Source organism: Trematomus bernacchii, unplaced genomic scaffold (genome assembly GCF_902827165.1).
Source record: "Trematomus bernacchii unplaced genomic scaffold, fTreBer1.1, whole genome shotgun sequence".
NCBI lineage: Eukaryota > Metazoa > Chordata > Actinopteri > Perciformes > Nototheniidae > Trematomus > Trematomus bernacchii.
In genome coordinates this window covers 3932451-3948076 of record NW_022987547.1, presented here as the reverse complement: position 1 = coordinate 3948076, position 15626 = coordinate 3932451, and the positions used below count along the sequence as shown (strand labels likewise).

Genomic DNA, 15626 nt, shown 5'->3' with positions numbered 1-15626 from the left:
TTTAGCATTACGTCTGTACTTGAGCTAAAAGGCAATTGATTGGGGAGGTTGCCCACAGCCCAGTGACCCTCACTAATATCCAGTAGGAGAGTTGTTCATTTTTACACGCGGTTGTGTTCACACACTAACCATCCCCCGCCAAAATAATATACATGATCTGATTCTAATAAATGATTAAATATGTATTCCATGGTTGCCAACCCTTTTGATTTTCCCCGGCTCTCTCCCCGCTGTTCTCCTGCAGTTTCAAATCCCATGATTTTTACCCCCCATATTGAAGTAATTTTCTAACTACCCATCCACTTTATAAATAGACAAGTATCACTGCTGTTTGTGATTAGGGTTTTAAAATGATGTACTTAATCCACAAATGTGACAGTTCAAATAGAGAAGGGAGAGTCGAGTTCATACATGCACAGACAAGCAGACAGACATTATGGCAGCTTAACAATAAGGTCGTGTTTTGGCCATTTCCTTAAGTTACTGTTCATATCCCTTTAATGCAGGATACATGTATTCAACCTGCATCTGACCTATGTTTAAGCTGATTCTGGTTGACCCCCATAGGGTTTTGAGTAACATTACTGTGGTGATCTTAAAAGGACAGAACAAAGCTGAGTTTCTCTGCAGGGATTAAGGAGAATGACAGAAAGAAAACTATCTCTGCAGTACTCATCAATCAGGTCTTTATGGTAGAGTGACTAGACAGAAGTCACTCTGGAGTAAAAAGCATATGACAGCCTGCCGGGAGTTTGGCGAATTGCCCTTACACGGCTCTGAAAGCATGAGAAATTATATATTTTTGGTATGATTAAACAAAAACTGAACTCTTTGGTCTGACTGCCAGACATCGCTTTTGGCAGTCAGACAAGAGACTCTCAGAGAGACCAGGTACCATGTAGCTAATATAATTCATACAAGGGAGGAGGGCCAAAAGTTTAATCAATTTACTATTGGTTCAAGAGTTCAAAAAGTAACTGCAAGCTCCAGTTCAATCAGACGGTGATGTAATAGAAAAACACAATGGAACCCAATGGTAAAAGGTTAATCAGTTTTGTAGTGTGCTTATAAGATACAGAATACAATACATGAATGTGAAAAAGATAGGTTTTGAAAAGAAGGCAAAACCGAGTATTTTAATTGTGTGCGTTTTTTATGGCCTTCAACTTTGATTTCTCTCCTGATTGACATTTGACTGCGTGAAGTTTCCTTGAACAGGAATTTCAAATGTAGCAAAATAACAAAAGATGAACTAGCTATTGGGCCCAAGAGAGAAACGACAAGGCCTAGAGAATCTGTAAGGACAAATGTATTGTAATATGAGCAGTTTTCTCAGCAAATACTTTTCTATTTCTACACCAGGTACACAGGTGTTCATGACTCGAGGACAGCTGATGAATTGTCATCTATGTGCTGGTATCAAACACAAAGTCTTGCTTCGCCGCCTGCTTGCCACATTCTTCGATAGGTGAGTACAAAAACATGCACTGTGAAGAAGAACTGTTTGCATGAGTCTGTAAGGGCCTACTGTAAGATTTGAGTTCTTTGTATGACTGCAACACTACAACTGTTGTCTCAAACCAACTTTCACACTCCATCTGTGGCCATGTTGTGCAATGCGGTTAGTTGTGTGTTCCCATGTTTATCTACTGTATGTGGCTGTTGCTGACTCTGCCCCCTGGTGTTGACTCCCTGCAGAAACACTTTAGCCAATAGCTGTGGGACAGGTATCCGTTCTTCAACTAGTGACCCCAGTAGGAAACCCCTGGACAGCAGGGTCCTCAACGCTGTCAAACGTAGGTTTACTTCCCAAATCCGCAAATATATTTGATAACATTTCAAAAGAGTACAATTTTTCTACATTGAGTTTTCTTTCTCTTTTACAGTCTACTGTCAAAATTTCAACCCTAACTTCAAGGAGAGTGAAATGAATGTGATTGCTGCTGACATGTGCACAAATGCGAGGCGTGTCCGCAAGCGATGGCTGCCCAAGATCAAGTCCATGCTGCCTGATGGCATGGAGGTGTACCGTGCAGGAATGGGCATGGGTGCTGCTGTGGGTTTGGGCCTGGCCCTGGGTGCCTCTCAACCAGGGGTGGCCCTCCCCTTCGAGGTAGACTTCAAGGCCCTAGAGCCTAGGTTGTTTCCTGATCGCAAGGACCCTCTCAGGACTCACGCAGCGGTGACGGAGGGCAGCCCCGGGGCTGGGGCGGCTGGAGCAGAGGCTGAAGGTGGAGTCCAAGAGGAGCAGGAGGAAGATGAGGATGAAGCTGGGTTAGAAGGTGTAGACGGATCAATGGGGGCACCAACATTGATCACAGGAGCTGAGGCAGGCAACTGTGGCGACACGCCTTCAGAGCAGGAAGTGGAGAATTTTGGACAAGGTCTGCGGGTGAACGGACAGTGAATGACGTTTTACGGCTGCCTCTCACATTGTGAATCTGTTTAACAGCGCATTTTCTTTTGCTTGCTCTCTTACTCAACATCTCGTCCATCACTCTTACTTCTCCCCTGTGCTTCCTCGACAGGAATTAATTCAGCACAATAGCTACGCTCGTAGATCTTAATATAGGCATTTGTCACACATGCATGCGCACACGTGTGCTTGTTAACACGCATACTTACTGATAGTAGAAGTAGATCACTCAAAGTAGAAGTAGACACAGGCATGGCATTAGCACATTAAGAAAATCAACCCTTTCTGCTACATCCTTTTCTTGGTATATTCAGTATTTACTCGGGTGTTTCGGCACCTGCAGCAATATTACAAAGGCCTGATAGCAGAACAAATGTCTGGAATGATTCATGATTTCAGAAAAATACAAATGCAACAGCTGCTTTGCTGGCATATTAGGGAGTGTAGTATAATGGTATGTAAAACTATTCTGTTTCCTTGAAAAGCAACATCCGTAAATAACCCATGTCACCTTGGGAGAAATAGAGAAATGATCTAACTCATTTTGTTGTATTAGTATGAATACAATGACTATATTATTATAAAAGGTCAAGTTCTGCATTACCACCGTTAAACAGAAGACATTTTACTTTATTTTATAACATGGGGTCATTTTGAGGATAAAGACGAGAAGTCCTCCACAATCCAACAAATAATCTATCACATGGAATTTAGTTTTCATGCATATTTGCCCGTGACATATTGGATTAGATTGTCAATGTGATGCCTGTGTCTGCTCCAGACCGCCTCTCCGAAACACACACACAGAAACATCAGCAGACACACACACACGCGCCCATATTCTCACTTTATGATACTAAGCCTTTAAAATCTGCACCAATGCATAAAAAAATACACTGTCCAAAAAAAGCGCGACAATGCTTTTTAACTTTGAGAAATCCTTTTGGATAACATCATTCTGTTTGGGAGATAGTGGGAGAGAGACATTAACAAGAGCGTGTTCAAATCCAAGCTTGCATGTCTGCAAACAATGAATACAGAGAATTATTGAAAACAACAACAAAGACACACACCTGCATCTAAATGATAAAACTGCTTCTATTGCCTCAAGATATGCCATGAAAGGACTTTTGTCCATTTTCCACTTGGATCTGTCCTCAGTCTGACTCCTGTTAGAACTGACCTGGGTGTGATCGACTGTGTTTAACACAGAACCCATTGGATCTGCTTTTTTAACCGCAGAGCGTGCTTTGACAACGGGTAGAAGAGACTGAACATATAGAGTGGTAAGCGCACTACACTGAGTGGCAAAGGAGCGAAGCACTGTTTCACCTCGATGTGTTCGTCTGATTGACCACATGGTCCTGCTTCCATTCTTTTTTTTTTCTTTTTTTTTCCTGGAGGGGTTGGGGGGTAAATTATTGAATAAAACTTCTTAGAGCAATTTCTGCTGGCTATTTGCATTTGCACTCAAAATAAATTGAACGGGTGGGAAACTAAGGAGTTTTGGCAAAATGTGACTGTACTAAAGACTGAAAGTGTCCTCCACATCACAGTGGTTGTTTATTTGATGAGGAGATTGTGGGTTTGTAAAGAGAAAACTGTTCTTTCTGAAAAAAACGGTTTCTATATTTTGGAAGGGGGGTGGGGTGAGGCAATGTCAGACAGGGACTAAAAACCTGTACTTTTTTTGATATCTTTCTGCTGTTCATGTTTTCTGCCACGCATATGGGACTTAGTCCAAAAAGCCTTCCTTTGTTGCATTGATTTTGAGAGATACACTGTTGTATGTTTTTTTTTCTGTTGTTTCTGTCAAAGAACATTAATTGAAAAGGTCAGACCATCAAATTCAGTGAACCCCAAAGTTATTGGAAAAATGAATCACACTTTTCCACTGCAAATTTGACAGCATAAATTGACTACCAAGCAAACAAACGATATGTATTGGCCCCTGATGTATTTGATCTGTTGGTTTTTGCTTCAGTGCTGTGCCACCTCAAATGTTGTGTTTACGTGTCATGTTTAGGATTCTTTATGAGAGGCTTTAAGATGGCCCTGCACAAGAAACACAGGGTTATAATTGCACTAGGTAATAATAATGATGACGTTTACAGAATTTAGTATGTTTTTCTTTTCTCTTTTCAAAGACATGGGTTCCACCATGGATAAAAACAGGACTGTGATAGAATGGCTGAGATGATGAATGAATGTAAACTGTAGCACTGTTCTGGCGAGAGGTCCAATCCTGGATTAGTAAAATACATTTCTTTTAATCTGGCCTTTTGTCACATTTGTATAGTGGGTCATTAAAAAAAAAAAGGCAGTAATATAACATTAAGTTGAATATGAGCCTCGATGGTGTTCAAAGTTTTTGTGATTTTAAAACTGGTCTTCCAAATTGGTATTTCCCTTACAAAAACTGAGCAAGGTTCGAGTACAGGCGTTCATTTTTCTTAAATACTATTGTGTTTTTAATCCTAATTTTGTTTTAATCGTTTTAGATTTATGGGTGTCTTTAATGTTCAAATATGTGTTGACAAAACAGACAAATTATTGACGTTAAGAATGTTAACTTTTCAAATCTAGCAAATTAATTCTTTATCAAATTGTGTTTCTATTTTTTATGAAAATTAAGATATTAAGTTCACTATTGGCACCACTAGCTTAACTTGCATGGCTTTATGATAGGATCACCTGCACTTCTTCGATGGTGTGGGTGCTAATTATGTGAAATTAACCTTTTATAAGACAAACAATACAAAATATTATGCAGACATTTTTTCTTTACGGAAATTGGCCTTTAAGGACCTTTGCTCAGTAAAATGTACTTTTATTTTTATATTTTATATACTCATTCACTCATCTTTTTGCTTAATGTTTGCCATATTTAATTCTATAAGGGTAAATGGTTAAACCCACTTCGATGCATTGAACAGTTCATTTGTAACAACCATGGATCTTCTAGAATGATCTCCTCACATTATTTATAATATTAACAGACATCCCTAAAATGTATACCAAAAATCTATAGTATTCACGTGTTCACGTTTAAGATCAGGCTTTTGACAGATTTATAATCGGACTAGTCTTCTTTACAAGACAATCCCACAGATTAAACATTTGGTTCCCCATCCTGCATTTACATTTCTGCTTGTTTACAGTTAGTCTGCCTTACAGGAAATATGTCTGTCTCGTTCCTTGCCAACAAAAAAAACAAACCTTTTTATGGAAATCTTCTCTGGTTTCTCTTCTGCTTAGTCTTTTTCTTGTGCAGGGCAAATTTGAAAATGAATGATGTTGCACTATAAACTGAGATATTCTCAGAGAATGTCATGGATAACCTTTGGTAAGGTGAGCTGTTTGAGGTGGCCTAAAGAAAAGGTCCTGTTAAAATGTATGTAATGCTATGTATTTTACATATTTTTTCAATATATTTGATTGAAACCAGGTCTCCTTCACAGAAAATTCTGAATTCATGAAAAACATTTTCTTTAAATAGTTTTGGAAATGTGTCTTTTGCAATATCTGCCATTCACCTGGATGATCATTGAACATTACAAGTAAGAGATAGGAAGGTTTTTCACATTTCTTTGCAAATAAATTGTTACTTACTTTCTAAAACCTTAGTGCTCTGTTCATCACCCCATAACTGTAAAACGTATGGGCACAGTAGTGCCATTGGTTTTTCCAGGAAACAATACATTTATATGCAAAGAGACTCTTGTATCATATAATGCATGCCATTCAGAAACTCACTCTAACCCAATGAAACCTCTGATCTTTATGCACCATGTATTTTATGCTGAATAACTGTTGTCACTGTTAGCAAACAAAGACTGTGGAGTCCTGCAATGAGTAGGGTTGTGTTTTTATCAAACCCTGGCCTTTTATTGAATGTTTGTGTCAACTTTAATCTTCTTTAAAAATGACAGCAAAGTAGTGATAAAGAGTTGAAAACATAAACTAACTACCCAGTTGAGTGTGCATTTGAACCTTCTGCAGACTCAGAAAAAATGCACTAAACGTTTGTATGTGTCCTTGAACATAATGCCAGCACTTTAGAACTACTTAGAAACAAAGAGAGAACAGAGTAACTGTGGGTTCGGTGAACGAGGAGAAAAAGCAACTTTTAAAGCCATGTGTTCAGAGCGCTGACAATCAGAATAGGATGAGACCCAAAGTGCATTATGGGAGATCTGACATGACTTGCTGTGCTCTTGCTGTTTGCTTTGTCTATCTCCAGCTTGCTTTGGTCTGTGCTAGCTTACTTTCCAGAGCAGAGGGACTGGATGATGTTCACTCCAGCCTTCTTGGTTAAAAGTGTGTGCAAAAAGAACTGACTACATTGGACTAATACCTTGGTGCTTCGTGAACAGAGCTATTCCATGTTGACATGGAACATATCTGTAAGGCTCTACTAAGCATGGCCCAAATAGGTCCTAAGTCTAGGCATATTGGTATCCTCTTAATGGACAGTCTTTAGGACAAAAGAGGATCTTATCATGCAAGCCTGCACCTTGATAATGGTAACGTACTTCACTATCAACAGGGCTTAGACCAGGCAAACTGGGATTTGACAATTTCAGTGTTGATACTGCTTTATGTTTAAAATTAAAATGTTAATGCGCCTTCTGTCTCAAGCATCAATAATATATACAACAGAAATGCAAGTTGCCACTTTTGATGTTGCATACGAATCTACCTTTCATTCCCATCATGGTATTTTCCATCACCAGTCTCAATTGTGTAGTCCAAGAGTACCTGATTTCTTTAAATGCAATACAGAAAAATCTGCTTTCTAATAAAAGTCCTTACTTCACCAAATTGCTCTTGTTTCTTTTGTCTCTGTTGGTATGCTCCTGTGTTATTTATTTAAGTTGTGTACGGTAAGCTACCTTCAGGGGCTTGTCGGGTGCAGAAACCCACAATAAGTATTCAGAGGCGTATAGGTACTCAACCTCTACAATGTTCGATACCCTATGAATCAATTAACCCTATGTTTTAAAGAAATTGAAATAGAAAGATTGATTCCACCAGGACACATGTAGTAAACAAAGATGTAGTAGGCCATGGTTTGTTTTTGGAGGCGATTGGTAAAATAGCATTTATTATCTATATATATATATATTTATTTTTTAAACAATGTGCATAGGAGATTTATATTTTCTGGAGTTTTGTCTGTAAAAGTAACTAGGTGATTACAATAAATACCAGTTATTGTCATCCTTTTGTAAAGTAACTGAGTTAGTGTAATAGTGTGGTCTCGGGGTACTCTGGTATCTACTTCTCATCCTGCGTACGTAGATGACGTTTTTCTGTCGCAAAAATCGCGCGGCGTGTGTTCAGCTCTCCTGACAGACAAATGTGGCTCACTAGAAATTTGTCTCCGACACAAATAAGTGAGGAATAAAGAATACAAAATATTATCGGGAGAAGCAACAACTACTTTGCTTCAAAATGAGTGACGACACAGACAACCCTCCTGAGAGGGAAATGAAGGTAAGCTTAGTCAATAAATAGTGTTGACAAGTTAGCATCTGTGAGCTAATGTTTGTTCGCATTTTCAATGCTTCTGGGTAGCTTAGCTGGCTTGCTAGCTGTTCGTCTTTAGGTTTTCCGTTTACACCTGAATCATAAACATATACAAAAAAGATATTGGTTACTTACACACAAATAACAGTTAGATATGTCGGTTTAAAAGTGTGGCACGAAGAAGCTGTTAGTCACTTTTATCTTCTTAGTTTCTAGCCAAGTAGTTATCCTAGAACGCTAGCTATTAGCATATTTGCTAGCTACGTCATATAACATTATGCTCATTGAGTGTTCAGTGTTTACTTGTGGTTGTGAGAATTAACAACTGTATGCGCGTGAAATAAATAAATTAGGTAGTTGTCACGTTTAATACACGTTTGCTCTAATGGTATAAATGGAGTCGCAGTTAAGCATAGTTAGCTAATGTGAAGTGACTGCACAGCATGTTGGCTATCAAGATAGATTTTACTTTCTATTTGGTGCTTTGCGTAAATTACCGATGTCACAAACTGGTCAAGTTGAAAGTATCAGATACCTGTTTCAAAGGAAAGCATAACAACCAGAGGTGGGAAGTAGTGGAGTACAAATACTTCGTTCCTGTACTGAAGTACATTTTTCTGGTACCAGTACTTTACTCCACTACTTTTTTAACATAAATACCTGTACTTTCTACTTCTTACATTTTCAAAACAGGTTCGTTACTTTAGTTTGAATCTGTGTTTAGTGGCGTGATCATTATTATTTAGAGTCATTGCGTGCCTATTGATTTTAACAAGATCCGTGTCTCCTTCATTTCCTGGTCTTCTCTAAAGAAGAGGGACCAATGAAAACGGTCATTTTGCAATTGTTCAGCATCGAAACATTCATTAGCTAACAATGACATTATTGTTCTATTAATATAAATTGAGGTCAGTTACTCTTTAAAACAGTTAGTTATGGGTACTTTTTACTTAAAGGTGGGGTAGGTAATTCACTTCAGAAACACTTTTTGTTATATTCCATGGAATGCTCTTAACATCACGATAGCAATGAATACATTAAATGCTTTGACAATAAATACATACATTTCATCTGTGGAAGCCGTAGCGCTGTAAAAAGCACGACCAATCATCTGAGCCGGCCCGGCTAAAATAACTGGATGGCCTACCTGCCTGTCAGCCTTCCATCTCATGCACAAACGTATCTCGTGCCCTCATTGGTCATGTGCGCGTTCGTGTGTGTTGGAGGAGGGGCTCTGGGAAGTCTGAAGGAAGGGGCAGATTTTTTTCGGTTACGTACTTTCAAATTCTAGCGCACTCGAGCTGGTTTCTCCATTCTTACCTACCCTACCTTTAAGTACATTTCCAAGCCCATACTTCTTTACTTGTACTTAAGTAAAGAAGTGTAGTTAATACTTCTACTTTTACCAGAGTATTTTACCTCTGATAAAAATTAATGTTTCTCGCAGTAAAGTAAATGTCTCTGTTATAATATTCTGTGTTATTATATATATACAGTGTATGTCTTCAAGCATGGTTCCAGTATACTTGTTTTTGTCCCTATGAAGACAGTTTAGTTTGCAGATATTGAACTGGAACCACTTACAGTTTGTTCACCAATCATAACGGCTGACCCTGAAGTTATAAGCATTGCTTGTGTTTCTTTTTTTTCAGGATTTTCAGTTTCGACAAATGAAAAAAACCAGAGTCTTTCAGCCCACTGAAGATTTGCCAAAAGAAAGAACTAGTCTGCTTACCATCTCAAACAAATTCGGTTTAACTTTTGTCGGGCTCGACAGAACATTCAAGGTTTACCAAACTCAAGACATCCTGGGTGCTGATAAATTTGATGGCAACCCCAACGAAGTAGGTATGTATATGACTTTAGAAATTGTTTTGCACAACATTGGCATGTTGGCTGTTGCTAACAATTCGTCTTCACCCTGCTTTCCGTTTAAGTCTTTTACTCACAATTTGCTCCATTTTGTTCTAGTCGAGGGGACACCTGTATTGGCAGACGTGACTGTGGATCTGTCCCTGCACCACTTAGCTCTCAGTAGTGATGAACTCACTTTGTCAGTATGTGGTATTTCTGAGGCGGGGGGGTTGTCCTTCACCTTCTATGATGTCCGCACCTTCATGAACAAGGTGACTATTTTTATCCTACTTTGACTCTTTCAATGTATGTATTGAGACATTGTATTTGAAGATGGTGTAGTAGTGTTTGCATAACAAAAATAGCTTAAACAGTGCAAGATTAGCTATTTACTTACATTGTTGTATCCAGTCTGACCAGCAACATGAAAAGCACCCTGACATACAGCAATTATTTTAGATTCAATTATAATTTATAATTAGTTTTACAGTTCAGCATAAAGTCTCCAAATAATGCCTTCTATGTTGACCGTTAAAAGTACACAGTTTGTAAACCTTCCCAGCTGATGTACATAGTCTGCATGCAACAGTTTAATTATAGTAGTACATTATGAAATAATTGCATGGAGTTCTTGTCAGTTATTATTAACTATTTTCAGTTAAATGTAGTACGTTTCTAACCTGGCTACTCAATTATTAAATGCCCCAGTGTTTGACAGATTTACATTAAAAATATATATGTTTCCAGGCAAGAACCCAGAAACTACCTTTTGCATCACTGCTGCCTGCAGTAGCCCCTGGCTCTTTAGTGCAAGACCTGAAGTGGAATCCTGTCCAGCCGTCAATGCTCGCCGTCTGTCTGTCTGACGGCTGTTTGATGATCTTGGATGTTACTGGCGATGTCAAAGTGCAGGCCCAGCTACCTGCTTCAAATGGCATCACATGTAGTGAGTGAGACTCGTCACCTTGAGTTTACTTCTGCTCCATATATTTATTGTGGCTCAATTTGAGATAATGTTCTTTGTTTCTCGCAGTTGGCTGGAGTCCAAAAGGAAAACAAGTTGCTGCAGGGAAAATGAATTCTGAAGTCAGTCAATATACACCTGTAAGTAATCCTTATTCCTCATGATTAAAAATAAATCACTTAGAGCTGCAGAATCCGACTAACGGAAGGAATAACTGACTTAATCTTATTTTTAAAGGCACTAGAGGAAAAAAGAAAAATCCCCTGTCCCAGCTTCTACACTTCTGACCCTGTCAAAGGTAAGGAAAATCCTGTATTGATAAATCAACTGATATTTGTGTGTTATGCACATTAACTGAGCCGGATTATTAATGAGATGAAATACTTTATTTATTTGACATCAATATATTTAATATTCTCGTTTAGTTTCACTTGTATTACTGTATCTGAACCCTATCTGTGGCTAATGCCTCTCTTTCCTGTTGTCTCTCACAGTTCTGGATGTGCAGTGGCTGAAAACGTTTGTGTTTGCTGTGGTCTATGCTGCTGCAGACGGGTCCCTTGAGACCCCTCCTGAGCTCGTATTGATCTCCCTTCCTGTGAGTGCACCCTACAACCACAGTGCACTGAATTCACCTTCACACATTTTGATTATTTTCAGGTTATACCCCTTCAGTCTCCTCTGCTTCTCACTCATCACCTCAGCAGATACATTTTACCATATATTTATTTTGAAATTCACATCAGCTTTTCTTGTTTGTTGGAAGATTATTCCTCCACATGGCCACAACAACAAGGTGAAGAAACAAATGCAGCCTTAGGTGCTTTTGCCAGATATGTCAGCTTTAGAGGCCATGTGCTTTGTGGTGTTAACAGATTGTTTTTGGCTCTGCAGTCGCGTACAGGCTCCTACTGCGGCTCCCTGTGCCTCCTAATGTATTGTTACTTCACTAGGATGCTTCTTTAAACTGACAACTAAAGCGCACAGTGTAAGACATTATTGTTGGTTTCATAGAGCTTCACATCTTACCACACATCTCCTACTTCACATCAACTGTTTAACAGAATATTACTTTTAAATCGCAGTTGGATGTCAATGGGCATTATGTGCTTCTCAGTATATGTAGTGACATTGTTTTTCTTGTAAAATGGAAGAATCAGCTAGCAGTTGTTTCATTAGTTGAATTATTTTAATGTACCTTAAGAAACTGTTTTAACGTTGGATTTCTCTGTGTGTTTTTGTAGAAGAAGGATGAGAGGCCGGAGACAAAGTATCTGAACTTTAGTGACACGGTGTACGGCAGCTGCACGGAGCGACAACACCACTACTTCCTTAGCCATGTGGAGGACTGGTGAGTTTGATCACCATTTACATGCATTGATGGTGAAGGATTCCCCCAAAAGATGGGGCAAGATATTAAGTTTGATTTCTTTCAATATCATGAAGAATTGGTGTAATATTTGCTTGGTTTCTTTTATTCAGGGACCTCCTGTTTGCAGCATCAGCGGCCTCCATTGAAGTCAGTGTCATAGCCGCCAGACAAGAGGACAAGGTATTAAATGACGTGAAAAGCTAAAGATGTTATAGAAATCATACGTTTAAATGACACACTGTTTTGAATAAAGATAGAAATGAAAGGTGTCGATCTCAATGATATGTTTCCATTGTCATTCCAGGAGAGAAGTCAAATATGATATTTGTATAGTTTTGATAGAAAAAACATGACATTACGTGGTTTGAAAGTATCAAGGAGAGTTGCATAACTTTTCTAACAAGTTCTTCTCACTCAGAAGAACACTATTTTTTTTTAAATAATGCAAGCTACCAGAGCTTCCTCCATCCACAGTGAGCAAGCCTAATGCCATACATTAAACTAGCCCATTCAAGGACAGTAAAGCAAGGTTGTGAATGTGCTTAAACACATTTTCCATTACTGTATCAGGTTTCCACAAAAAAAAGAAAATGTTATTATCATTTGAAATGCACTGAATTCGACTGTTTGTTGTCCTTTTAGAACTGGGAGCTTTGGATCCTGGAAGATGCGAGTAGAGCTGAGCTTCCAGTGACGGAGACGAGTGAAGACACGCTGCCTCTCGGCCTAGCCATAGACTACACCAGCCAGCAGGCGATCTACATCAGTGAGTGGATTTGGTTTTCTGTTCATTTCCTCTCTTCACCTGTCTGACGCGTGCGCACGTAGACTACAAAAAACACTTACTCAAATGCTTGTTAATTTTGGAGCCCACTAATGTCTGTTTAAGCACTTCAGCGTTCAATTGAAATCATTTTGGCAATTTGTATTGGATTTTACAGTTAAATGTTGAAGATTTATTTAATCTGAGTTCTAATGAGTTTCAAATCATCAATGTACTTTATCCGAATACTGATCACTATAACATTATAAAGTAATAAATAGGATTAGTTTTTTGTATATTGCTTTAATGTTTCCAATGTGTTTAGTTATAAATGGTTTTGCACGTCTTTGGTGAAGCAAAAAAAATGCACTGGGTTTGAAAGAAAACAGTGAAATGACAGAATGAACTTTGTGGAGCGAATCCAACCAGCTGAGGCCGGTTTGAACACTATCTTCCATCAGCAATATTGCCCTTCCCTAAAAGCTTGTTTTAATGAACATGTATGCTTAAAAGGTGTCATACTCTAGCACGTAAGGTATATGATTTACTGTTTACAAAATCTACAAACTAAAGCTTTCTGTCATATCAAGTTTTCTTTTAGGCATGTTTAAGTATTGAGTCTGTCTGTGTCCTATTAATATTAATATTAACAGTTGGAGTTATCTCATGAAATGCATTGTCCTAGTTTGTGGTTAACCCTCCCCTAATGATCAGATTAACTGAAATATGCCAGGTTCCTATGTGCATACAGCATCCACTGCAGTGCTCTATTGCAGCATGTGTCAAGAATAGTGAGAAGCTAGCGTCTCGGCGCACTGTTTTATCTAAAATGGCCCAGTCTGCCAGACATTCACGTAGAGCTGCTGCTGCTGCTGCTGCTGTCTAGTCACATCTCTCCATGCTCACTCCATGAAAAAAAGAACTCTCCTCCCCAGTGAGAAAAAACCTGCAATTTGGGCAACATTGTAGTCTGATCAAAACCTTTATCTGAAGTGAGAACACATTAGATATGGAAAGCAAAGTGAGAGTTATCTGTGGAGAAGAAATGCAGTCATTAAAATGGCTCAGACAAGCTAGAGGACCACAACAAACAACAAAGCCCAGACGATCCTGTTGCAGAATGCTGATGAGCTTAACCGAGTGCCGCTCCCTTCTGTTCCCTCGCTTTGCCACTCCTTATCTTTCGACTATAGTTTCATAACTGAGATTAAACTGCACATTAGGTGCTGTATTTATGTTCTGCATTGTGTGCTTATTCTGTCCAGAACTTAGTATCACTTTTACTAGTGAAACTTAATAACTATGTTTGATCACATTTGTAAATCGAATATATAAATGTATTTTTGTGTATATAGCTTATGCAGAGAATAAAATACTCAATACTTTTAACATTGTCCAAAGCAGACATGCAGTGGGTGGAATGAATATACATTAGATGCAAAGTATCGGATAATAGCCAGGGATATGAGTCAGTGGCAATTAATCAAACGCAGAAACTCAGAAGGAGCAGCTGCTGCTGTCATCTACTGATGACAATGGAAGGTATAAGTGAGAAATAGTTTTAGATATGAGACAGCTGTAGCGAGAACAGAGAGGACAAACTGTTCATTGTACTTTTTGATGTATCTGAAATGAGTTGTATCAACGCTGACTAATTCATCTTTATTTTGGGGTGTGAGTTCTCAGTGTGAAATTAGTTTGGTTTAGAAAAGTTTGGTGTGCAGCCCACAACTTACTGGAAAGTGGGCATGAAGAGCAGGAAAGAGTAGGGGTTTGGCAACAAGAAGAATGAGATGGACTGTGTTTTACCAAATGAAGCATCTTAGGATATTTTTGTCTGTACATGACTTCAGTGTGCCTTTTCAAACTGAACACTGGGTTCTTTTTTAAACCACTGGGGGGCAGAATGAACCACGGTCAATGTGATGAGTACAGCAGTAACATACAGGCCGTTTCTCCTGCTGCAGAGCCACTATTTCAAGTATACTACGTCATCGAGTGGCACCGAATGCTGGGCATTTAACATGCATTTAAACAGTCCTTCGGCGCCACTCGATGACATAGTATACTTGAAATAGTGGCTCTGCAGCAGGTTTACTCGACATTGAGAAACGGCCACTGTCTTTGTGCTCAAATGCTGTCAACACTTTCATGATGATTAAATTGTCAAACTGCATTTTGCTCTCATGGACATAGCAAGCATAGTGAGCAAACAACACCTACTGTTAATCATTTCCCTTGTGCAGAGGTGTGAGTTGGAGCGCAAAGCTGTGAACAATGCCTTATAATGTATTACCAAACTCTGTTGCACATGCTTTGGCTCTTAATTAATAGACTCTATACACAATGTTAAGATAGATGTGGATTCTTCCTGGCTCTCTGATCACAAAATGTCTGGAAAAGTTATGTGTGAGTCTTTCACTGCTCATCATGTAGACTACAGTGTTTCTCCATCTGATTATCCCTCTCCCTACTCTCTCCCCTCTCAAAGCCGATGAGAAGACCTTGCCCCCTGCGCCCACCATGCTGATGCTGTCCACGGAGGGGATACTCTGCCCATTTGCTCTGCTAAACCTCAATCCTGGTGTTAAGCAGCTGGTCGCACCCCCATCTGTTCTCGCCCTGGACGGGGAGAGACCGCCCATGCCAGGTGAGAGCCAGTGAACTCAACAGATGTTTTTAGAATAAAATGTTGTAGAGATTGATTCATAATCACACATTGCAA

At 39.1% G+C, this 15626-nt stretch overlaps 2 protein-coding genes across 3 annotated transcripts in view; both read left to right on the top strand.

Moving 5' to 3' along the window:
* The window catches only part of LOC117476425 (nucleus accumbens-associated protein 2), a 30234-nt gene extending 22999 nt beyond the window's left edge, over positions 1 to 7235 (top strand). For both annotated transcript variants that reach the window (XM_034122970.1, XM_034122969.1), the window contains exons 5-7: positions 1363 to 1468; positions 1699 to 1796; positions 1887 to 7235. In XM_034122970.1, the coding sequence (XP_033978861.1) occupies positions 1363 to 1468; positions 1699 to 1796; positions 1887 to 2407 (725 nt within the window). In that variant the 3' untranslated portion in view covers positions 2408 to 7235. The remainder of the gene's footprint in view (positions 1 to 1362; positions 1469 to 1698; positions 1797 to 1886) is intronic.
* A 508-nt stretch (positions 7236 to 7743) lies between these two features.
* The window catches only part of nup214 (nucleoporin 214), a 40002-nt gene continuing 32119 nt past the window's right edge, over positions 7744 to 15626 (top strand). The window contains 11 exon segments of the mRNA XM_034123068.1: positions 7744 to 7915; positions 9601 to 9796; positions 9920 to 10074; positions 10550 to 10748; positions 10836 to 10906; positions 11004 to 11064; positions 11261 to 11364; positions 12011 to 12117; positions 12249 to 12318; positions 12781 to 12904; positions 15393 to 15551. Coding sequence (XP_033978959.1) covers positions 7874 to 7915; positions 9601 to 9796; positions 9920 to 10074; positions 10550 to 10748; positions 10836 to 10906; positions 11004 to 11064; positions 11261 to 11364; positions 12011 to 12117; positions 12249 to 12318; positions 12781 to 12904; positions 15393 to 15551 — 1288 coding nt within the window. The 5' untranslated portion in view covers positions 7744 to 7873.